The 25,877-nt window shown below is 38.9% G+C and overlaps 1 protein-coding gene across 3 annotated transcripts; it reads left to right on the top strand.

Moving 5' to 3' along the window:
• Positions 1-1,906: 1,906 nt before the first annotated feature.
• Positions 1,907-24,945, top strand: rgs14b (regulator of G protein signaling 14b). Of its 3 annotated transcripts, none has more exons than XM_041797563.1 (15): positions 1,907-2,097; positions 8,492-8,513; positions 8,655-8,806; positions 9,070-9,162; positions 11,787-11,930; positions 12,020-12,196; positions 12,297-12,378; positions 12,491-12,591; positions 13,259-13,477; positions 13,734-13,810; positions 14,869-14,995; positions 15,476-15,557; positions 16,102-16,139; positions 19,005-19,083; positions 23,942-24,945. In XM_041797563.1, the coding sequence occupies exons 1-15, from the start codon at positions 1,990-1,992 to the stop codon at positions 24,208-24,210; spliced, it is 1,770 nt and encodes a 589-aa protein (XP_041653497.1). In that variant the 5' UTR covers positions 1,907-1,989; the 3' UTR covers positions 24,211-24,945. The 3 variants fall into 3 exon arrangements, with proteins under 3 accessions (XP_041653497.1, XP_041653496.1, XP_041653498.1); XM_041797562.1 differs by having other exon boundaries at positions 19,005-19,104; XM_041797564.1 differs by lacking the exon at positions 1,907-2,097 and adding an exon at positions 4,790-4,925 and having other exon boundaries at positions 19,005-19,104.
• Positions 24,946-25,877: the final 932 nt, after the last annotated feature.

Genomic DNA, 25,877 nt, shown 5'->3' with positions numbered 1-25,877 from the left:
ATCTCATGGGGTGTGATTCTAAAAATATCTGGACTGCTGCTGCATGCTACATTACATGTAAGTGGATCAAACATAAATTATTATATGTTGAAAGTAACAACAGAATATAAACACAGAGGTATTGTGGAGTAAACCCTGCTATCAGTAAAACAGTATACTTAAACAAATTGACCATATTCCCTGAATCCCTACGTGTTATTTCATAATATTTTTTGGTATCATGTCCACACTGGCAGAAGTGAAGACTTCAAGCAGGAAATTATGATATAAGCTTCCCATGAATTTGTCTTAAGTATTTATACATGCAGTGACCAGTAGAGGGTGCTGCTGATCCTTTTGTCCCCCCTTAAAAAGACAGCGTAACACGATCTCAACCTTGCACTGTTAAAACCAGCATATGTTTGGACTGCTGGAGAAAAAAATCTCACTCCGTCACAAACTGAACATGAAAAACTCAGCAGAAATAACAAAACAACATGATAACGTGCTGCAATTCCCAGGCCTGCCCACAGAGTTGGCTGGACCCCTGGCAAACCCTACAGAACTGTCCCTCCCCAGTTATGGTTTATTGATGATATCAATGCATGTGTGCTAGATCACTAACATTGGTGCTAGCATCCTGGCTAACAGTTACTGGTTTCTGGTGTTGAAATTAGGTCTTTAGGTCAGTTTTTAATCCCTTTCAACCATTTTTTCTGTGCATTTTGACACTGTTGTTTGCCACTTTTATCAATTTTGCACACTTTTCAACCTTTTATTGCCTCTTTTTATCCATTTTAACCCATTTCCATTACTTTCCACCTCCCTTTTTTGCCACGTTAAAACATTTTTGTACTCTCACTACCTTTTCCATCAATTTTTTTCTACCTTTGACCTGTTTGACACTCTTCAAAGCCCATCACTTTCATGCTGCCCATTTTTGCCCATATTTGACCCATATTTGGCAGGTTCTGCAATTTTATTCGCCTTTGTTTATCCATTATTTCCACTTTTAACCATTTTTTCAGATTCTTTTAATCCAACATCACCACATTTACTGCCCTTTGTTGACATTTTTTAAGCCATTTTGACACTTTTAAAACCCTTCCACTACTTTTTCTGCCTGATGAACTCATTTTTCTACTTGCCACCATTTGCTGTCTCAGTTAAACAAGAAAAGGGCTTTAAACAGTTCAAGAAGGATATAAATAAATTCATACAACAAAGATTTGCTGCTTTGATAGGAGTGGTTATTGTTCAGGTCAGAAATGATATGATTTTAACAGCTATATTGAAATGGACCATGATTTTGCTGACCTCCATGGGCTCCCATTTGGCTGGGATCCAGAAATCTTTCCTCCCCTATGGGCAGCCTTGGCAATACTAGATCAGGTTAAACAGACACATTTACAATAATGTTTCATTTTCACCAACCTCTCTCAACTCAAACGGTGCAGTATAGAGAGGAACAACTTTCTTTGACTCAGTATGCAGATTTGAGTTGTCGTGAATGCAATTGAGCACTCTGTCGTATTTATTAGGCCAATTATGGATGTAAAGAAAGCGATCAGGATTTTAGTCCTTTTCTCAATTCTTTTTGTGTAGTTATTTATTAAAACTACAATTTAGTCTCGTAAGGCAGGTGTCTGACTGAAGAACTTTGTAAAATCAAAGTAGACATCGTTTTCCATGACGCTATAACATTTTGTTTTAGCCTTTTAATGACAGAAACTTTGAAAAAATGATAAAAGGAAGAGGGGGAAACGCCCCAAAACACACACAGAGTTATTTCAATTTTTTAATTCAAAGACTACTTCGCCTCAAGTTAGCTAGTCAGTTTAAGCTACCAAAACAGGAAACCTGAGAGTTCTGAGTCTGCCTCACCTGGTCCACAGCTTGTGCGCATGACAGGATATATGCTAGCTAATAGGCGAAGGAAGGCTGTTAATGAAGTCTTACCTGAGCTGCACCCGTAACTCCCGTTAGCTCGTGCTGTGTGTTACCCTGAAGATGGTCGCTTTCAGAGGACTTTGTCGCAGCTTCTCGCGCCTGGCTAAAGTTGCTGCGCAAAAGACAGTCTGGAAATATGACAAATGGTGCACCATGGCGTCCTATAAGGTACGACAACTTCCAACACAAACACGAGCACATGCATACTAGAAAATGACAGAGTGTCGCTGAATTTATCGGCTTCCAAATCCAAAGTGAAAAACTGTTTCTGTAGATTTTTACTACCAACTTAGATAGTTTGTTTTTGCCCATTCCTCTTTTTCAAATTTCTACAGTGACGTCAGAAATAAAATCACCTGTCACGTGCCATGAACATTTTAATAAATATTTCAAATGAATGTCCTGTGGCTAGAATGCACTATGAAAAAAAATAGTCTAAACATTGATAGATATATGGTGGTAATTTGAAGCCCACGGAGCAATACTTTGAAAATTTTCATAAAATTCATCAGAAATTTTGGTGGGGAAAAAAAAGATTATCCGAAAACTTTCACGGAACAAAAAAAAAGGTTGAGGTAAGTATTGGACAACTTTGAAAGAATCAATAATTAAGGTTCAAGATGTGTTTATTTGAAGTCTACGGAAGTGTTGAGTAACTTCCACACAAGTTCATGTTTAAAACTAATTTGGGACACTTTGATGGGAATTTTCTTCTAAGTATTAAGTACAGCTCACAGTGAAATTGTCAAGATTTTAGGTAACTGAGGGGTTTTCTTTTCAAAAAAATTGAACATGTTAAAAGTGTGCCACACTACTTTATATATATTTTTTAAATTCCTTAAATTTTTTAACCCTAAAACACCCCTCCCAAAAGATCCCAACAAACATCTCAAAAATATTCCAAATGGAAAAAAATAATACTAAAAATTTTCAACCAAGTTTCCAACCAAATTTACTAAGTGTTTAGAGCGGTTAGAGAAGTATCAAACATACAACAGGTGCGAGACGTTTAGGGAAAAAGATGGACATTTAAAAAAATATATTAATTTACATTTTTTATTAACATAGTTGTTTGAAATACAAATTTTCACTAATTTTTCAGGATCTATCTATGATATAGAAAAACAGACTGAACGGACATGCAGAAAAACAACTGTTAGGGCACAGATATGTACTTATAAGTCAAGTTTTCATTCAGTAGGTTAGGGTTTGTAGCTCCTTGAGAAGCCATAGCGCAGCAGTCTGGAATGAATCTCCGCAGGATCCTCTCTCTCTCTCTCTCTCTCTCTCTCTCTCTCTCTCTCTATTTTCCTCCTTTCTCTCACTCATTCTCCTCTCTGGACTCTCTCAACTGATCCCAGATCAGTTGAAATAAGGATCAGATCAGATTTTGGGAACAGGTAGTTGATTTAAAGCCATAGTCATGCTAAATGTATATTTATAATGAATATTCCAGTCTTGTAAATTTAGCATCAGTGGGTCTTAAAATTTCCAAAAAGTTTCCAAAACTGTCCCTTGAACATCCCTGAAATATTCCAGTAAAATAACTGAAAATTAATGAGGCGATTCCCCACAGCTTTTAAAAGTTTTCAAATAATTATATTCTCCTAAAACAATCTAATGAATAGTCCAAAAATTTCTGAAATTTTTTGAAGATTGATAAAAAACGTCTGAAGCTTCAGATTGAAAATTTATGAAGGTTTCCAAAGGTTTCCGCAGACTTTTGATATTTTCCAAGAAAATTTCCAAATTTCTCTGATTGAAAGATCTTGAAATAAGAAAATGGCAAAGGGTTGAAAAAAAATCCTGTAATTACTGACAAAACTTTCTGACAAAAAAAATCATGTGAATATTTCAGCAATTATGATTTAAGATATTGATATCCTTGTATAGTTACTATATTTTCAAAAGAAAACTCCCCCCAAATATTGATAAAAACAATGACGAGAAAATTCCTTAAAAATTTCCCAAAATTTTCATACAAAATAGACGGATAAAAATTCCCAAAATATTCTGATAAATAGAAAGAAAATCCAAAGAAGCTTTACTAAACAAATCCCTTAGCTGAATCAACTAAAGTTTGTGTTTGTTGGTGGAACTCAAACATGAACTGTTAGTTAGGAGCAGGATTTTTTAAAAACCATTTCAGTTGTCAAAGTTACATAAACAAAGAAAAATTTAAGTAATTTATTAAGTTGTGCTGCTGGCAGATACACCGTTTTAATAAACATACTAGGGTCTTCAATAAAACCTTATGCAACTCTTGTAATGGAGCAGCAGTTCTCCACTGTAAAGATAAAATAGAAGTGAGACCATGTAAGCATTAACAATACTTAGGGTGCATTATTTATTTGTATTAAACTCAATATGTTTGAGACATGCAAAGTTAAAATGACTTATAGATGATAACTTTCCAACAAGAGTGTGAAGTAGTCATTAAACATCTGGATAGCAGGGGGAGCCATTTTCTTTTGATTTTCAGAAACTTCCTTTTTAATGGTTTCAAACAAAAAAACTTAAGTATGAATAAAAAAGAAAGCGAAAAGAGTTCTGACTCAAATGCATTCAGCCCTGTTGTTGAATCCTCAGCCTCCACACTGTGAAACAGCTGTGAACTGCTCCAAGTAAATGGCGGAAAGACGGCACATGTGAAGTAAATGAGCGTGCTTGTCTTGTCTTTGTTCCCACTTCACAGTGTTTCTCAAGACGTAGGCCGAGAACAGTTTGATCATAGTAACCATACTTCCTCTTTTGTGGCATGTTGCTATGGCAAGACTTCCCTTCCAGGCAGGAAGTGACAGGAAGACCCAAGTGATGACTTTGAGTATGTGGTTTGTGTGCAGGGTGTATGAAGAGTGTATATCATGTTTGGGTGGAGCATTTTACTCAGTCCTCTGACAGTGTGCACATTCCACTAAGACTTGAGCTCGTTGTCTGGTCTTTGGGCCACCATGGCAAAGAACGGTAACGCTCTGGGGATTCCTGTCGGCCACATGGTGAGTTCTGATTTAGCTGTTTGCTTCTGCATTTAAAATGTTTTAAGAAAGCAGCAGTGATATTTAGAGATCAAGCATAAATGTTCATGAAGATTTGGGCTGCTTGTTTAAAGTGGCTCAAACTTAAGCAGTGACTTTCAGGTTAGACTATCCGAAGTCTCTTAAAGCAGTTTCTTATGATGGCTTGTATTGTCTGTCAGTAGTGCCAGGACCTACCAGGCCGTGTGGCTACAGTTGGCTGCTATTGAAAACAGAATGGGCCTCACTGAGTCTGACCAAGCCATGCCTCTTTGCCAGTCTGTTATGAGTCGGCAGAGCTGGCTTTGGTTCCTACTCCGAGACATTTTTAGAGCGTTTTCTTGGATGATCTCAGCCCTGCTATAGAAATGAAGGTATACATAAATGTGGTTTCAACGGAAAAGTTGCCCATTTTTTTCAATGACAGGAAATGTCACTAGAACCTTCCCTTCAGCACTTTACATCGTTTGCTGTTGAAACATTTTTTGTCTGATGATGATAAATTGTTTCTTTTCGTAACAGTTTTGTAAAAAATGTAGAAGAGTGTTCTGACTAGTCTGTTGGTACTGACATGCTGTGTTTTTGAGTCTGAGCAGTGAAGCAAAAAAAAAGGGAAGGGGTGGGGCCCCAGCTGAACTTGCACCTGCAGAAACAGCCGCCCCATGTCATCCTTATATGGGCAAAGTTTATCAATGGCCAAGAGCTGTGACTGTAAAAAGTTAACAAGGAAACTTTCTAGGGAAAAAAAACCATGGGACAGATTTTTTTGCTCTTGTTACTTGTCATTTTTAACTAATCTTGGTAGGGGGTCCGGTTTGCACTCTCCTTGAACTTCGACCAAATTTTGAGAAGGCTGAAATGAAAAGTGTGTTGTTATTTGATTTATGCTTTTTTTCTTAGTAATGAGTGTCCTTATTAATTCAAAATCAACTAAATAATTGGTCAACAGACTGAAAATTGTATCAAATAGAGTGAAAGAGAATGCTGGGGGCCCAGTATTTGTATGCTTCATGCTTTTAGGGGGTCCTGTCCTTGTAGAAGTCGGAGAGAAAGAGGATGAGGAGAAGAAAGCAGGGACAGAGAGCAAGAAAATGAGGATGCCAGAAGAGAGGAAAGCAGGAAAAATCCAGTTTTTTAAAGGTTTTGAGAGGAGTGGAGCACCAAAGATGGAAATGAATAAGTACATGTGTATTATTGTAAGCATTTGGGGGAGCAGATGGCCTAGTAGTTTAAGGTGTGCCCCATGTATTCGGGCGGCCCTGGTTCAAATCCTCCCTGTGACCCTTTCCTGCGTGTCTTTCCCCACTCTCTTGTCCGTACTTACATCTCTATCCACTGTCCTCCTCTATCGAACAAAGGCACGAAAAGCCCAAAACAAATCTTCAAAAAGATATTAGAAGCATTTTACTAATGTGGGGTTTGAAAGCTAAAATTGTATATTTTCTCAAACTTTGGGAATTTGCTAATAAACACAAACTAATGTGAAGGAAATAAAACAACTAAATCTAACCATAGTAAAAATATTGCCCATTAATACAGGGAAATTTTTCAAAAATACACTAAAATGCATTCATTTTTGAAACAACACAACATTTTTGCTTGGCTGGTCAGCTAATGGGGACCCCGTTTTAATATTCTTTCTAGGGGCCCAAAATCCCTAGCTACGCCTCTGTCTAAAAGTATCAGAGCACTGAAAATGTCATCCTTTTGTTAGTTTCCATCCAGTGTGTACATTCTGCAGATTTTTCTCTGCAAGTGCACCATTCATTAGCTACTTTCTTGAAGCTTTTTTTTTAAGTCTGTGGATTACATGCCATTCTTCCCTCAACTTCATTCAAAATGGATTTGTTAAACTAACTAATGCTTATTCTGAAATGCTGACACCTGCATTGCAGGGAAACATAATGGCTGTCTCCACTGGTTTGAAGACAGGCTGTAGGTATTTTTGGTAGTCTGTAACTATCAAAGTGCTTGAAGAGGGGGAAAAAAAAGAATGTTTGAGCTCTGAAAGCTGAATGAGAGTCTATGTCGACTGTGTCAAAACCACTTCCTGTGAGGACAGACTTGACTGATTTTGTTTTACTGTTACAAAAAGAAAAACACATGCAGCTGGTGTTTGCATTTCACTTCCTTTTAAGCCTATGAACATTTAATTGTTCAATATGTACAATTTCTTCACTGAAATGTCAACATTAATTCAATAGCGACTACTTTATATGTATGTTTAAGAAGAGAACTTGCATTTCCTGAAATATGTCCAACAGTTTTTAAAGCCAGAGAAATTCTTAATTTTTGTAGTTGAAAGGGAACATTATCTGGCATGGCTGCCACCATGACAGATACTACATATTTGTCATGGTAACAATGAATGTTTCACAAAAAAGAGCTATACAGGAAACTCAAACTGCTGCTAGAAGCTTCCATGCTGTTGCTTTATGTCATTCATGTTTTTAGCTGCCAACTCGTGTTTGACCATGATTATTTTCTACCATCGGCTGTGTGTTCATCACCCATGCCCCGCCCATAGTAGTATAGCCTGATTAAATCTGTCTTGTTCATTTATTTATCATAATAAGATGAAATATGATGCATTTTTTAAATGGAAATTATTTCTATTTTCAGATTTGTATGGTGCAGTGGGGGGTGAGGGATTTAGGGTCGGTGCCCCAGTGCCCAGGGCATGGGGAGAAGGGCACACCATGTTTATGTAATTGTTTTCCATTCTCAAAATATGTACTTGGATTCTGGGAAACTATCAATAAAGAGACTTTTAATAAAAAAAAAAAATCTGTCTAAAGCACACTGGCGCTGTCTGATGTGCATTTAATGGCCCTGGTTATTTTCTTTGAACAAACCCACAGTGGTGGCAGACAAGGACCTTTGTATGAACTATTCATAAGTGTTTTAGCATGATTTTAGTTATTCTGTGCACATATTGTCTTTAACAACCTCAGAGCAGATGGAGCCTTGTGACCACTCCAAAATCTCTGGTACCCACCTCCCCCAAGGGGGTCCTTGGCCCCAGGCTGGGAACCAAGGGTTTACAGTTTAGTAAATACATCTTGTGGAGTGCAGGTTTTATTCAACAGAGTCCTCAATTCAAAATGAGAAGCAAGCAGCAGAAGTGGGCGAGCTGAGCTGCACGTCTCTGCAAGTTGTTTTCTGTTACTGTTTTGATTAAGAGCCCTCAGGCAGTAGAATTTACAGACTGTGTTTAAGTACATATTAAAACCCTTTGTATTTGTGCTACTTTTGCTGTGATACTTGAAAAATAAGCTTTTTTTTTTTTAATTTACTTTTAGGCCTCAACGTTTTCAAATCACAGTTGTTGTTCTGAGTTTTACTTGTGATTGCAATGTTAAAAACTTCACTGAAAATATTTTTCTTTGCTGTCTTAATACAGTAAAGTTAAAGCTTACTTTGTTTTCCACCATATAAACGATCCAGGAGTGCCCCTGTCCTCCATGCCAGTACTGTGTTTTCTAATAACCAGATTCCATAGTTGTTCCCTACCTCATCTCTCTCCCTCTCTCTCTCTCTCTTCACAGATTCAGGCAGTGTCAGATGGAGGTAAGCCTGAAAGTGAACATGCACACCTCACCTTTCTACAAACTAAAGCATGTCTGCGCTTGTCATAAGGAAAGATCTTAGTCTCATTCTTTGCTCTGCTTTTCTGATAAACGGGCATGTTTGTGTCTGGATGTGTTGTAGAGCTGAACATGTCTGCGCGGGGCTGCGGAGGCAGCAGCTCCAGTCTTCCAGGGACGCCGTACGGAGAGGCCGGTCCAGCCAACAGTGTGATGAGCTGGGCCGTGTCTTTTGAGAAGCTGCTTGAGGACCCCTGTGGAGTCCGACACTTCACGGTAAAGTCACATTTAATTGTTTTTGTGTTAATATTCAGTCTCTGTGAGTTTAGTGATTAAGATTATAAAGTATTGAAACTTTTAAAAGAAAGACAAATATTCAGTTTAACTCAATTTTGAACTAAAAGCTCCAGCAATCTCTAACTGTAGAAATATGTTGGCAAGGTTTAGGAACCACACTTGTGCCAAGTTATTTTTACAATTTAAGGAGTTTGCTTAATTTCTACAAGAATTGAAGAAGAATTGTGTGTTCTTTTCCACAGGCCTTTTTGAGGTCTGAAGTGAGTGCAGAAAACATTTTATTCTGGCAAGACTGTGAAAAGTTTCGAAAGATCCCATCCACCTCTTTGGATGAGGTAAGATGACAAGTTTAACCTCTGTACTCAGTGAATCATCTTTCCTGAACCATGTAATTAATCACACTGTTAACAGTCTAACACACTAGAGATGTTTTTATTTTGTGACTATATTCCTCCATGTTAGTGTCTAGCTGTACAGCTCCTAACTGATTTGAACCTTTTTTGGAAGAGAAATGGCTTTATTGATCAAAAAATGGTTACACGGGGTTGTGTAGTGGTGACACAGTCCCAGAGTTCCTGCTGCTGCTCACCAGGGAAAAGAATGGGCCTTTTGTGACTTATTGATTGTATGTCTCATAGTGTAGATACCTGGGAAAGGTCAATATCATAATCCTTTGACAGTCATCGTCTATCACCTTCTGATAGATGGTCTTTTCAAAGGTAGATCCCCACAATTCCACACAGTAAGATTTGTAAGGAATGATAAGTGATAAATAGATTACATGTATGGCCTTATAATCGACTGTAATAGCTTTCCAGATTTATACAGGATTGCTGCTGACTTGGAAATTTTTCCTTTAATATGATCAGTATGCTGTTTCCATGTTAATCTATGGTCAGAATCTAGTCTCATAAACTCTTTCAGTGTCAACATTTTATTTATTTATAAAGTTTATTTGATAGGGACAATGCAAATTACATAGTAGGTTAGGTAGGTTTGAGATTTTCCATCTGCCTTTCAACACTATGCAAGTTCTTTGAAATTCTTACTGGAACTAAATAGATTTGTATCATCTGCAAATATAAAATATTAAAAATAACCAGTAACTAGAAAAGCACTCGGAGAGCGCAGACCTCCGTCATTAGCCCTATCTCCCAATAGTACAGAATCCTTGAAAAAGTTCCTGGATCCAGACAGTGAACCGATCACTCCCAAAATCGAATCAGTTCTTCCTCATGCCATTTCTGACATTTCCTAAAAGTTTCATCCAAATCCGTCCACAACTTTTTGAGTTATGTTGCTAACAAACTAAGTAACAAACAGACTAACTAACGAACAAACCCACTGGATCACATAACCTCCTTGGCGGATGGAACAATGCAAATATGGTTGATATAAAGTATGAACAGTTTTGGCCCTATCACTGAACTCAGGGGTACTCAGGTAATCCTCTTAAATCCTGATATCATTAATTGGTACACATTCCTGAACAATTCCTCATAACCCATACATCTTGAACTTTCTCAATTTTTTTTCCTGAATAATAGTATCAGAAACCCTCTGCAGGTTGATATGGTCAATTTATTTTGCTTAATTTTCCTACACTACGTAAGCAGTGGTTCCTATTTTCCTATTCTATCCTATTCTTACAAATGAACATATTCAGTTGTTTTACAAATGACTTTTCTAAAAGTGTTGAAAATTGCACAAGTAGGGAAACTGGAAACTGGTTCATAGTTTCCATGTGATTCTTTTCTCCATTTTTGAAAACTGAATTTACCTATGCTGACTTCATGGTATTGAGAAAGACTCCCATTTGGAAAGATGGATTACATATGTAGGTCAGAGGTCTAACAATAAAATCAGTAACCTCTTTTCCATGTCAATGGAGTTTCTGCCAACCCATCTTTTATTTTTCTGTTTTCTTAATTTCAACTATTTGTTTACTGTTGATTTTTCTTATATTACAAGCCCATTACAGACCTTTTGCCATCCATAGTTTTTTCATTAATTTTTCCTGTACTTTTTGATAGGACAATATTATATACTTTCAAGAATGTGAACTAAAATTGATTGTATGCTAGATTTGGATCATCAACATACACCTCATCATGATTTTAATTTCTAAGATCAGTCTTAAGGTTTTATTTTGCTCTGGTGGTCTTTATCTCATTAGTTTGGTCCTGTGTTACCAATAGAGAACCTCCCTCCATCTGTGGTCTACAAGATAACGGCAGCCTCATTACCAAATCAGCAATATGAGCCTGCAAAATCAACCGATTTTCTTGTGGTTTATTTGCGGTTTACAGGGGTTAATTTTGTTGAAATCACAACATCATGATGCAGATTTGTAAAAAGTAAGCATACTAACTTTGTCAGGCCTGTCCTCAAAGAAAAAAAAACAACTTTTGGTAACTGCAGGTTGAATCAATGATTTCTGAATCATTTCAAGCTGCCACAAATCAAAACGCTCATTGTTTAATCACCAAGCAATCATTGTCTTTCATCAGCTGATAATGTCTTTATAACTCTGGGGAGAAAGGCAGTTATTTCTTCAGCTCCAGTGAAGCCAGTGGTGAGGATTAGATGACTTTCTTTAACCAGACATTTGTTCATAATGATAATAAGTCATTGATCGCTGCTGCGTTTCCCAGATAAGTGGAAGAAGATGGATGGATGGTTGGATGATTGCTGCAGATGGTAGTTAAGAATTTAATTGGGACAAATAGTTGTTTTGCTGTCTACTTGGACCATTTTAAGTCTATATAGCAAGAACTTCACATGTAATCCAGAGCATATCCCATGTTTACAATCCAGACCTCCTAGTAAAGATTCTGTATTTCTAGTATGTAGGATCTTCAGAGATTAGGGTCTGATTGATTTCTTCTTTCTTCTAGTCTGATTAGTGCATGAACAACGAACGTTCACTTCATAGTCTAAATGGACTTGTTGTTTTCAGCTGAAGGCCGCAGCTCGCTCTATCTATGACACCTACCTGTCCGACAGCGCTCCCTACTCAGTCAACATTGATGACACTGCCAAGACAGGGGAGAAGGACCTGGAGCAGCCCACTCCTGACATGTTTAACAAGGCTCAAACTCAGGTCTAAGGGCACCCACACCCCCTATCTTAGCCTAAAAATACAGTGTACCATTGTCTGTGCCTCGGCTCACTGTACCTGCTTTGTGACAGATATTTAAACTGATGAAGATGGACTCCTACAGGCGCTTTGTGCGCTCTCCTCTCTACCAGAGTTGCACCTTGGCAAGCGTGGAAGGTAAACTTCTACCTCAGCTCTCTAACGAGCCTGTACGCATGGGATCCTGGGAGGATGTAGCCACCAGAAGCCCCTTGTTTGGTGACAAAAAGGTGGAGTATGAATAGACTATTAAGAAGACTGAGTGGCAGGGAAGGACAACAAAAGTGTAAGTGATTTGTGTTTTAATGCTTTCTTTCATGTTTGAAACAGAAAAACATGCCAGACTCAAGTAGCTTGTCGGGTGGAAAGAGTGCCTCGGAGAAACAGCGTCAGAAAAGAGGATCCTGGGGAGGTAATGTCTGGTAGATGCAGAGCTTGTGATCTAAGTTGTGTTTTCATTTACATCCTGTGACTTTATATTCCCTGGCCCTTTTCTTTCTCCTTTTTCCTGTCAATAACAACAGACTCATCCAACATCCGTGGTTTAGTTCCCAAGACAGACTCCCATCTGTCAGTGAAGTCGAACAGCAGTGTGGAGCTCAGCTCCCTCTACAGGCAGATGGAGGTCAGTACATTTCTCACAGTAAGGTTTGTAACTAGGGAGAAATTAATGTTTCTCTCCAAATTTAAGGATGCTACTCCACATTTTTACAATCTGTCCACTCAAACAAGAAAGTATCAAACTTTCAGTACCAAATTGTGTCAAAGTATCAAATATGAACAAACATCTTCTGAACCTGTTGTGCAAGAAAGGAATATCCATCAGCACAAACCCCACATGAATAATACTGTCTACCAGTCAGTGTAGTTCTGCACTGATGATCTGCACAACTTTTGTACTTATAACAACAGTAGAGATCTTCATTTAAACAGCTACACCTCAATGTTAAATTTGTTTTATTCCTACTTGACAGATTCCTTGTCATGTATAGTAATTTCCACCCCCACATGTCCATACAAGTAGCCTAGCTACTGTGTTATCTTGAAATTTCTATATCTATTTTAGGAGAAAAGTTATCATTTCCCCTGACAGTAAAGGACTTTTGAATCGAACTGAATTGTCTTAAGTCATAATCGAGTACAGACTCGTGAATGTCAAAGGAAATCCAAGAGATGCCAAATCTGGCAGATGGAATAAAATCTGTCTTAAAGTTACAGACTTTGTTATTTTGAAGAATATTATTATAAATGTCATTTCAAGTTTGTTTCTCTCTCTTTTGCCTTTTGAGCAGAATGGCCGATCGAGTCCACGGTCCCCAGATCAGGGTGGTGGAGGCGGGGGTCGGATAGGAGTGGAGGGGGGCTACTGTTGTGTATACCTACCTGATGGTAGTGCCTCCCTGGCTCCCACACCTAATGGCCAGCCCATTAAAGACATGCTGGCCAGCCTGTGTGAGAAGAGAGGCTTCCCACTGAAAGACGTCATCATCTACCTTCAAGGCAAAGACAAGGTTACCTTCTCCGTCCGTAGTGCCTTTGTCTAAAGCTTTTAAAATATTTAATCTGTAGCAAACTGTAAAGTTGTTTTGCAACAAGTGTTGTGAAAAGATGACTAACCCATTCTGTTATAACATCCTCTGGACCTCTCCCTCCCTTTTTCTGGTTTCTGAAACTTATTTTGACATGTCCTCAGACAATGCTGACATCTCTGATGCCAGATCTGAATTCATCTCAGTCTGATGTCCGGTTTCTCGCTTCTCTCTAAAGCAACCATTATCACTGGACCAGGACTGCTCTGTACTGAGGGATCAGCAAGTCACTTTAGAGCTCAGGGTGACGTTTGCGTGAGTTTATTTCCTTTTTCTCACCTTTCACACTCTTAGCTACACCACAGCGGGCTGCTTACAGTCATTTAAGAGGGAAGTCCTTGTGTTAACATCAGACCAGCTGTTTCTATTAAATAATCAGTTGGGTTGCGAAATGTTAAACTTAAAATTTCCTGCTTGAATTTCATTAATTGCAGATTTTTTGGTAAAACATTCTTTTAAATGATGCTGCTCTGCTGTTCATTTGGCTAACATTATTTTTTTTGAGGTTATAGATTTAAAAATGAAAAATCTGTACTCATGGGCTGGATTTTATGTGTTGAAAGTGTTCTGGTTTCCATTTGAAGAACATGTATCAGTGTTTCCACTACCATTATATCAGGGGACCCCACAGGGTTTTTTCGGGAGAAATGAAGTGCTTTGTATGTTTTCAACACAGTGTACAGGAGAGCCAATACAGTTTCTCTGCCCATTTTTACATTAAACTCATTACACTACATGGATAAAATGTTCCCATTTAGAGCCATTATGCCCCGGGGCTCTATGAGCTTGTAATAATCACAGGAGCAACTTTCACAAGAAATCACTGGAGGGTAATGTCATCACTATAGCCAAGCACTTCATATGGCCCAACTTAAAAAAAAATCCCCAAATATTCCTTTAAGATTCCTCAACAACCTGCAACAAATGCATCAGAAGTGATCGATTCAGAATTTGTTTTCTTCTCCTCCTTATGTGAATAGACAAAGCTAGCAGGCTCATATGACTGAAGTGAGGCAGAGTGAACGCTCATTTTAACTTCCTGTTCACTTTTGAATTAAGATTCACAATAAACAGACAAGCAGGTGCTACTTTGGGGCATGTGACACAGAAATGATGGTGAATATTGCACAGGAAAGGAGGTCTTGGCCTGAAGTTGTTGAACGCTCACCCCTGGCTTCTCTAGAAGTACTGAGAAATATGCATCTGTTCTCAGAGGCATGCTGACAGAGATAGATGTGGTTTGCAGAAGGGTTCTGAGGTTGTAATTTGTGGTAGCTTTGTGGAGAGGTCATGCTAATGCATTTCTGTTTCAGGCTGGAGATTGCCTTCACTGGTAAGACGGTGGGGATCATGGTAAAGTCTAGTAAGATGCTGCAGGACGCTCTCTCAGTTGTCCTGCAGAAACATCATCTCAAGATACAAGAGGCTGTTGTTACTATGGTCAGTGATTGTCTATTTAAAATTACTATTTTTTTGTTGTTGTGAATAAATTTATTTAACTACTTGTTGATTGTCTCTGAAACCTTGAAATGTTTGTAATGACATTTATTAGTCTTAGTATTATTTATAATGATAATAACAATATTAATGTTAAAAAGATGATTCAAATGACAGAAGGAGGCTTTATTTAGAACATACAAAGACAACATGATTACTTTTGCTCAGTCTGAACTTAAGTGTATTATCTTGACCATATCAAACATTCAAAACATCAAGCTAAAAAACATCTAAAAACAACATTTAAATACAGCTGCACCCAAAGTACAGAAAAAGGATAGAAAAAAAATGACATAAAATTATTAATATAATTAATCTTAAAAAAAACATCGATATCATAGGTGTCATATAAGAAAAAAAAAATTAAAAGCAGCTATTCCAACCAAAAAAGCTTCATGTCTTATTTTTGTTTGTTTGTTTCAGGTTGGAAGTGATGAGCCTGTGAGCATGAGCAGCTCTGTGTTCAAACTTGCTAACAAGACTCTACGACTTGATAAATCCAAAGGTTAGGAGGCTTGACCTTTTTAAAACTCATTATTTCACTCCAGTGTGGAGCAGAGAAAACCTTGTTTACAACATTTAATATAATGTCCCTGCTTATCTTGGCCATTGAGTAGCTGGTAATTGTTAAATCAAATCAGATGAGACACATTTGCCACTGCTCCTTCCTCTGCTAACTGACATTAAATACATGGTCTGTCCTCCTCTTCATCTTCTCTTGGGCTTTGCCCTCTTATTCATGTGAGTGTTTGCATAATGGGTGTTTTTTTCAGACACTATTTGCCCTTACTTGGTCTTAGCTCTAAGCAAAGGAGAAGTCATTCACTGTCGCATTAGTGCCCTGTTTTTGTGTCACTGTGTGCTTCTTCCTATTTTCTGTTCCTAAATCCTTTGTGTCTCTTTTTGAGCCTCTAAACAAATGTGGCTGTGCCCCAGGAGGACATATTTAATTCTTGGCAGAGATGGATTTTTTAGTGTCATTAGCAGTTCACTTACTCTTTGTTTAGTGGTACAAACTGATTTGTGTTCATGTTTGTTTTTATTCCCAGGAAAAGACAGAACCGGCGGTTCAACGACAGCAACACAGGTGAGACATTGTTGGTCAGGAGAAGTGCAAAATCATTTTATCTTCCAAGAAAGGCTTTCAGGTGTGTTCTTTGGTCTTGTTTTAATAAAGAATGTGGCCCAGATGACAGCCATTGCAGTGTGCTTCCAGTAAAACTAAACTCTGCCTATAGGTACCACCTAATTCTCCTCAAATGGCGCTGATCGGTCAGGTCTGTTCTTAGTCTGGGTATATTTTTGTCTCAACACACTAGATGTGTTGCAATAAGGTTGCTGTTAAAGGGATACTTCAACATTTTGGCAAATTCGCCCATGGCCATAATTCCTATAGTCTTAGTAATAGGTCCGTTTCCTTTAGTTGTTGGTGCAAGCTGTTTCTAGATCTGGGGGGAACGTTAAACCAGCTGCATCGCAAATGCTATTTTAGCAGACGGAATTTTTGCTTTCCCTCATCAAACTCATTAAATACACAATCCAACAACTCCAAAACGCTCTTGTGGACAAATTGTGACCTGTACATTCACCAAGCTATGAAATAATCATGGAACATTACGAGACGGAGATGTTTAAAAGCTAAATGCAAAGCTGGAACTACACTCCAGACATGGCTGCTGCACTGTGTCACTCCGCCCAGTGGTTCACTCAAGAAATAGTTCAGAGTATTTGCTTCATATGTCATAATGTTACATAATTATACATTATTATTTTCATAGTGTGGTGAATGTGCTGATCCCTTTAACATGGGGAAACACTGAGATCTATACAGTATGTCTGAATTTTTGGATTTAGAGCATGAGAAAGTTGTTCACTTCTTTTCTGACTTGGTTTAATTTAGTCAGGGGTAAAAAATAGCAGCCCATTATGTCATCGGTTGCTAAGGGGAATTACCCTGTCCTTCTAACACTACAACGATATAAAATCACAGAGCAGTTCTTCTAAATACAGTCAGCTGTTAGCTGATGTCACTACCTTCGGTGAAAGTTAACAGCCAGCTACATGCTATGTTTTTGTTCATTGTGAGGTAAAGTTCCCAAATCTATCAGCCATGGTGGCCCACAGGTCAGTATCATAATGGAGAAATTTATACCAGAAGACAGTAAATTTAATCCCCATCTTCTGTCTCTCTGCCCTGGCATAGAGCCTGAGCCAGCTATGCCCTGGCCATGGTTCACTGTAAGGTTGGGGGCAGACTAATTGCTGGAGTGCTTGTCTATTTTTCACTTGAACCAGATGCAGCAGGAACAAACATATTACATGCTTCCTCCAGCCTTTGGGACCTTGAAGAGGCCCAGAATCCACGTTGCTTGAAGTCCAGTGTGAAGTTTCCACAGTCAGTGATGATTTGGGCTGCCATGGCATCTGCTGGTGTTGGTCCACTGTGTTTTCTGAAGTCCACAGTCAACACAGCCATCTACCAGGACATTGTAGATCACTTCATACTTCCTTCTGCTGACAAGCTTTATGGAGATGCTGATTCATTTTCCAGCAGGACTTGGCACCTGCCCACACTGCCAAAGGTACCAAAAGCTGGTTCAGTGACCATGGTGTTACTGTGCTTGACTGGTCAGCAAACTGGCCTGACCTGAACCCAACAGAGAATCTATGGGTTATTGTCAAGAAGAAGATGAGAGACACCAGACCCAACAATGCAGATGACCTGAAGGCTATCAAAGCAACCTTTCAAGAACATTTCAAGAAATAAAGGCTTGAAATATTTCACTCTATGTGTTTTGAGTCTATATGAGTTTCACTTTCAGAAAAGAGTGACAAAAAATATTGAACTTTTTCATGATATTCTAATTTTTTGAGATGTACTAGTATTTCAATCCCTCCTCTGTCAGCATTGCAGTGCTAAGTTAAGTAAAGTATCCGGTGATGGACACTTTCTGTTTTTGCCTAGTCTGTCACAATAAAAGCCTCCAGTGCTAATCACCATTGTAGACTTTTATTTTAAAGAGCAGCATCAGGATGGATTAACGATGGACATAGAAACAGCTGTTTGGGAGTGAAGCAGAAGGATTTAGAGATTCCCCTGTTGACTGGCCTCAGTATATGTCATAAACCCCACCTCCTCCATGTCAACAGGCTGGGCATGGGTCAATCTTTAAAACCTGAATACTTTTCTGTCATTAAAGTTGAATGTTATGCTGATTTATGTCCACAGCCTTAACTCAGAAAGGTCGACCAAACACGGTTCACAGTTCTGTGTACAAATGCGGCTCCTTTGAGTGTGTGATTTGCAAAATATTTGAGTAAAGACAAGAGAGCGGTATCAAAATCTAACAATACAGTCAAGAACTTTCTGTAACCTTCTGCTCTAGACCTCAAGAATATGAATTATTCTAAGAAAGTGAGCTTGTTTTCTCCTGATGAATGATCTTATTGTTTAAGATATTTGTTGTTTTCTTAAACTTGCTTTACAAATTACTGTCTTCTCCTGTTACAAATGCTTAATTTTTGATGTAAGAATGCAGTTATGGCTGTCACATCGATGTACTTTCTTCAAAAATGAGTTTATATAAGAGAACAAAAGCTTTTGGTTATCACAAGGATTTTATGAATTTTGTAATCTTAAGTCCAAATTCATCATTAATGAGAGTATTATTTTGGACACAGCCTTCTTTGTAAGTAATTTTCATTCAGTGCAAGTACTGTTTATAGTATGCCACAATTACATAAAGTAATTTAATTGTTTTAGATGGTAGTTTTCACAAAGTTAAACATCTAAATAAAACAGCAAACAGTAGAATCAGACCATACAGATTATTTGTGTGATTAAAGGTGCATTTCTCGTGACATTTAACAGAGCTTGTATTCAGAAAGGATTTAAAACTTGTGATGTGTCATTTTTTTGCACTGATGACGCAACAATCTGTTTCTTTTCCAGTCTGGAGGAGGGAGTGCAGGAGGTCCGGAGATTTGGTCATCAGCACAGATGGACAGAGCCAAGAGTCAGCCCAGACCCAGTAAGAACCGCGACATGGATGGTAGGACATGTTATCTAGCAGGGTTGGGCTATAATGCAACATATATGAGAGGGTTTTTTTTTTTCTATAAAAGAATTTGTTTTTAAATTATATTATAACATTAAACATGGAAGCTTGTTTTGCACAGTTGCTTGAACAGACACCTGTGTAGGGAAGCTAAAGCCCTCTACACATTGGCTGTAGGTTTGAATCTCAATCCTGGCGCCATTTGGTGCATGTTTTTCCTTCCATCCATCCATTTTCTATACTGCCTATCCCGTTTGGGGAGGGGCTGGAGCCTATCCCAGCTGTCATTGGGTGAGAGGTGGGGTACACCCTGGACTGGTTGCCAGTCAATTGCAGGGCTGACTTATAGAGACAGACAACTAGGCACACTCACATTCACACCTACAGCCAATTTAGGGTGATCAATTAACCTAAGCAGCATGTTTTTGGTGGTGGGCGGAAGCCGGAGTACCCGGAGAGAACCAATGCGTGCACGGAGAAATCATGTAAACTCTGCACAAAAAGGCCCTGACCGGGAAGTGAACCAGGGACCTTCTTGCTGTGAGGCAACAGTGCTAACTCCTGCACCGCCGGGCAGCCCGCACATTTTTCCATTCTCCCTGTACACACTGTCTATCTTCAGCTGTCTTGTTTAATAAAGGGTAAAAGCCCCCAAAACAATTAATAAAAAAGTGAAATATTTGGGGTGCCTTATAACCTAGAGACTACCTCATGTATCCCATGCAAATACGAGGTATGGCTATTTAAAACAAGACTAATGCTGTAATACAATTTTTGAGCATAAAAATTCCTCAGTGTCTTTCCCCTTTAATCTCCTCCCTTTCTGCATCAACACACCGCTGCATTCAGGTCTTCAACTGATCAAAGCGGTGCAGTGGGTCTTCTTCAGACAGTTGTCTCAGAACCTCTGTTGTTTTTCCTTAACTTCTGACACAGACTCTAAACCAGTGGTTCCAAACCTTTTTTGTCTTGTGTACCCCCTGAGCCTTTTTGTCATACCATGAGTACCCCATCACTCATACGTGTTGATGATTCTCCAAAAGTAGAACGTAACACAACTTATTTTTGAATGAAAATAATTTTATTTCATCTCCTTAATTTGAACATTTGATTTTCAGGCGTTTTCTTCATTTTAACTCAAATAAAACATAAAAATAAATAATATGTTGCCTTGAAAATAAGTAATATAAATAAATAAATAAGAAATCAAAATAAATGATAAACCTGCCTTTGTTATATATAACTCTTAGAACATTTACCACAAAACATGGAGCTCCTTTGAATAAGTCTCCTTTAAATAGGCATTTAAAATTTAAAAATCAGGAAAAAAACACTTAACAAGAATAACATTCAGACTCACTATAGCAGTTTTACTTTCTTTTCATCAGTCATCTGAGCTTTAATGAGACACTTGAGCTTGCTTGTCTTTCATAAGATTTGATAGTTCTGGGGGCAGTGTGGAAACAGCTGTTATCAGGCAGTTCTCCACATCCAGTCTGTTCCTCTGCTTGGTTTTGATCTGTGTCAAAGCTGAGAAGGTCACCTCACACATATAAGTAGAACCAAAAGGCAAAAGTTCAATCAGTGCATGTTTTCTGAGTTCAGGATACTCTTTCTCCACATCACACCAAAACTCAGTCAATGTCTTTTCAGCATGTGCCATTTGCAGCCCCCGGTCAGATGATAAATCCATTAGATGCTCCTGCAGCCTTGCAGGAAGGTTGTAGCGGATCTCACTCGCAATAAATGGGTTCCACAACCAATCCAGTCTTTCTGACATTTCCTCAATGTCCTGAAAATACTGTCTGAAATCAGTGCAGAGTTTGGACAGATGTTCTTGCACCAGTTTGACCACTGGACCCCTGGCAACATCAGTGGTGGCAAGATGGGCATCGAGTAGTGGGAAACAGCCGACAATGTGTTTCACACATCCATCTGGAAAAGCTTCAACAGGAAACGTTTGAGAAAAGGCAGAGGCTTTGAAAATAACTCAGAGTGTGATTGGATAAACGTTCTGTCTGTCACATCTCTACGGGCCAACAAGAGCAACAAAACATGTAACGTAGCAGCTTTTGAGTTGCATATGTGCAGCTACCAAAGAATAACGCAAAACATGGCGACTATAGACATCTAAGTACTCGACTTTTGTCGTTTTTTAATAGAAAACAACTCACTGCTGTTGTTTGTTCTTTTTTTAATGAAGGATTGTAGTCAATTTCTGATAAAACTGGTGCTTTAGCAGCATCCACGCTAAGCTCGTCCGCCATAATTGCACCGGCCCCTTGCTGCTGCTTGTTTACGTCACAACTTTGCCGTGCCTGAAAGTACTGCCCCTTGTTGCTGATTGGTCCTGTCACTTTCTAACTGGGCCTAAACGATTCAGACAGGAGCTAAACAAGATGGATTCGCCAGTGAAAAACAAGGAAACAGGCGTATCCATCTGCTTTGCAAGGTTAGTCATGGGCAAATTTGCCAAAATGTTGAAGTATCCCTTTAAGGCACAAGTACTTGGCAATACTCTTAAGTTCTTAAAATGACTCTATTAATGTGTTGACTCATCCTTCCCTTTCTAATGATGAAAAACTTAAATTATAATGTAAAATATCAGGTACAGTTGCATGTTTTAGGAGTACGAGCTTGAGTACTAGCTTGGAATTGGCTGATACAGGATGCCAATATTAGTTTGTCACACCCATATTGAATTTCTAGCTTGAATGTGCAGTATAAAATCAACGATCACTTTATTAGGTACACCTGTTCAACTGAGTAGCTAATCAGCCAATCACATGACAGCAATCAGTGCATTTAGGCATGTAGACATGGCCAAAGGGATCTATAGAAGTTTAAAATGAGCATGAAAATGGGGAAGAATGTGATTTAAGGGACTGAACGTGTCAGGCAGACTGGTGTGAGTATTTTACAAACTACTGATCTCCTGGGATTTTCACACACAAGCATTTCTAGGGTTTAAAGTGAGTGGTCTGAAAAAGAGAAAATATCCAGTGAGTGGCATTTTTCTGAGCTAAAACCTTGTTGATGGCAGAGACCACAGTGGGTGTCATTCCTGTCAGTTAAGAACAGGACACTGAGGCTGCAATTCACAGAGCCCCAACAAAATTGGGCAATAGAAGATTTGAAAATCATTGCCTGGTCTGATGAGTCTCCATTTCTGCTCTGACACCTGAATAATGGGGCCAGTACTTGGCATTAACAACATGACAGCCTTTCAGACTAACAACAATCACGGCACGTTCAAGTCATCTTTCTTACCCAATCTCATGCTCATTTTTAGCCTCAGTCTATATGCTTGAGTGCATTGTTTGCTACCATGTGATTAGTTGATTATGTGTGTTTGTATTTGGGAAGTTAAGCATTTATAATTGATCAGTGAGTGTGTGTTCTATTTAAAACGTTGCATCAAAATAGGGCTTGGCGATATGACCTAAAATTTATATCCCTATATATATTTTTGCTATATCCCAAATCACGATATATATCGCAATACCTTGAAATGTCCTCTAAGTGGCTATATAATGTTTAATTCAGCCCATAATGACACTAGTTTGGTGATTAAAATAGATTGTTCTATTGGATTTTAAATAAAATTGTATGCAGAAAGGGTAAAAATCAATATAAAGTCAAATTTAACACACTGTTTTATTTTGAAAAGGACTTCATTCAAACTTTTACTAATAAATCAAACATACTTAAATCGTGAAATACTCTTTCTTTTACAGTATATGGAAGGTTCTGAAACTTTTTCTGTATTATGTTTACTATTGCTGATAATAAAATAATCATTTTACTCATTAAGGGTGAAGCAAACCTACACAAAACTCACCAATCCTGCATGCAGCCGATGCCTAAAGCCCTGCATTGTAGTCCACCATTCAGGCTCACAGCTTGATTACATTAGCCCGTTCTCTGTGCTGATGAACGCTGGAGCAGTTTCTGAAAAGTTACCTGAGAGGGTCTTTAGACCTTATTCAAGAAGCTGTCCTGTGTGACCATGGGGAAAAAGCTTGTTTGGAGGCACGAACATTTTAACTCCTCGTTGTCAGTATTTTGAACTGTAAGGCTGAGATAAGGCTCCGTAGTCGTGGAGAATTGGACCATATTTGTCCGCTGCTGGGTCGTCTGGGTCGTCACGCCCAGGCAAAACACATATTCTGGGTTGAGTGTCTTTATGGGGTTTTTAAATCCTGGCTTTTCAACAACACTAGCGACTTGTTTGTTACTGCCGCTGTTATCTCCGCATCATCTTGCGGCATATTTTAACGATTACTGCATGAGTTCGACCTCTTCCTTTTTAAAGCTGAACCCCTGGTAGATGACAGATCCAGCGCTGTTTCTCGTTGTCCGTCTCTGAACACAGATAACTAGCCGCTAACTCGCCACGCTGCTCTGTTTACCTCCTTCTTCTCCCCTGCTTCTCTCTCCTTCGCTGATTCAAAAACGCGCATGTGTGGAATAGAGTTTTCTGGATGGGCGGGGGAGTGAGCTCTCTGCTGTGAGAGATACATTTAGGGACAATGGGAGAAGCGAAACTCCAGCGAGAAATGCACGCTGACGGCTCAAAACTTCCACATAATTTATACTTGATGTTCGCGATATAGTCATTTTATACATTGTGCATGGCAAAAGCTGCGATACATTGAGTATACTCGATATATCACCCACCCCTACATCAAAATATTGCACCATTAAGACATTTTATCCGTATAGCCCAACCCTGGTATCTTTGCTAGGGTCTACAAGAGAGATTGAAATTGCATCCTTTCACTAATTAACATAAAATGTCAGTACTAGTTTGATGTTTTGTGTGCGTTAGGGCTTCTGGACATGCTGACAAGGGCTCAGTGCAGCCGGGTGGATGACCAGCGAGGCCTCTTGACCAAAGAGCAGCTGGAGGTCCCGCTGTTCCTGCAGCTTCCCTTAAATCAGGGACCGGACACAGCAGCAGACGAGCCTGGCACAACCTGCTCCTCCTCCGCAGACTCCAAAGAAGAAGATAAATCTATAACTTCTGGTGATGCAGTATCTGAATCCCCTGGTTCTGCTGTGTCTGAAGCAAAGGATGTCAAGGAAACAGAAGTTTGAAAGACTCTGGTGTGTGCAGTGGACACAAACATGATGAGAAGCCAAACATCTTGCAACGTCATGGGACTAATTATGTCAGATGACAGAAACTAATTTCTAAGAAAAAAATGGTCAAGCACTTTTTTATAATGGTTTACAAATAAGCTTTTTTTAGACTGCAGTGTGTGACCATCCCTGCTTCAGAATAATTGGACCCTTGAGGCAAATTATAAAGAAGAATGATGGCAAATTTTTCTAGTGTCACTTAAAACACTACAAATCTGACGGAAAAATGTTTGCTATGAATTGTTGAATAGACCTAAAACTGTTTAAAGAGATGTATTAGTGGAACATTTCATCCTGAAGCCAACATTTTTGCTTTAATACTCCCTGTCTGGAATATTTTTTTAGTATACAGTTATACGATTGCTCACAATCTAACTTTTTTCTTCACAGGACTGTCCAGGAGTGAGTTTCAAAGTGTTGCACATTTATTTTCTCTCTTTTACTTAGATGTGTTTAACTCCTTATTTTATTCTGTGTTGCTGTTTTTAAAAGGAATGCTTGTTGTGCTTAAAAATGTACTTGTTTGCTGTGAAGGCACTTTGGGAAAACGCTGGTCAAGTCCTGCTCTCCTGTCATGCCAGCCTACATCTCAGGGTCCACATCATGAATAAGTTATGTGATCTAAAAAAAAAACAAAACAGATTGAATCAGATGATGTGAGCATCATTAAAGTTTCCTGTGGTTAAATGATTTTCCTCCTGTAAGTGTTTGTGTGACTTCAGGTTCAGCTTCTGCCCTCAGAGGTACTTTTTTTTGGACCTTTGGGGCCAGTTTCTGGTTTGACAAATGCTACGTGAGTTGATTTTAAATGCCATGCATTCATCATACCCCACTGCTCTAGTAGACCGCCTGTATGACTCATGTGAGAGTCTGATCATTTTCAAACCAGCTTTAAATGTAATTTGTGTCTCTGCCGGTGAAACCTCCCTCCAAAATGCCATCATGTCATGATGTCACAATTGCACAGTGATGGCAAATTATTGTAGGGCTGTGATTGGCTCTTTTGTGAAAGCTTGCAGCCAATGGTATGCTTCATTTGTCCTCAGACTTGTTGCTGGACTGTGTTTTTTTCCAGCTGGGGAGCCTGGAAGGACTATTATGGTGTGCATTTGGCTATTGTATGGGTTACAAAACAAATGACAGTAGATGAGTCATAAATGGATCCATCCACATAGATGATGTCAGCAGCTTAAATATTTAATGGTATATGACAGGATCTCATCTGCCCACCTTGCTGACATCATCAACTTCTGTGGATGTTTAAAACAGAAGTAATTAACCTGAGACAAACAATATTAATAATTGTTTGTTACACCCTTGAAAGGAGAGCAGCATAAAGAAGCCTGATTGGCACACCTGGCTTTGTTGTGTGTGTCTATGTGTGTGTTCCCAAGCATGACTGGTGTGTCGGCGGAGCTATGAATGGGCAGGAGAGGGGTGTGCTCTCACAGACACCATAGCAGCAGTGAGATGAAGAGTGCCATCTACTCCACTGCACGTTTGCGCTGAGGAGAGAAAAGCGGAGGAAGAAGGGGGAAAACCGAGGTGAGTCTGAATTCTCTCTTTTCACTAATGTCATTTTGTTAGGGTGCATTTACCTCCCCTTTTCTCTCTGTGTGACT

The sequence above is a fragment of the Cheilinus undulatus genome, linkage group 10, assembly GCF_018320785.1.
Source record: "Cheilinus undulatus linkage group 10, ASM1832078v1, whole genome shotgun sequence".
Taxonomy (NCBI): Eukaryota; Metazoa; Chordata; class Actinopteri; order Labriformes; family Labridae; genus Cheilinus; species Cheilinus undulatus.
The sequence above is the reverse complement of the archived record's forward strand: the minus strand, read 5'-3'. Positions and strand labels throughout refer to the sequence as shown.

Bases quoted from the DNA above. Each gene is read 5' to 3' on its own strand.
- rgs14b (XM_041797562.1), top strand. From the start codon at position 1,990: ATGGTCGCTTTCAGAGGACTTTGTCGCAGCTTCTCGCGCCTGGCTAAA. The intron at 2,098-8,491 runs GTACGACAACTT...CTCTCTTCACAG, and splicing joins GCACCATGGCGTCCTATAAG to ATTCAGGCAGTGTCAGATGG. The intron at 12,592-13,258 runs GTCAGTACATTT...CCTTTTGAGCAG, and splicing joins CCCTCTACAGGCAGATGGAG to AATGGCCGATCGAGTCCACG.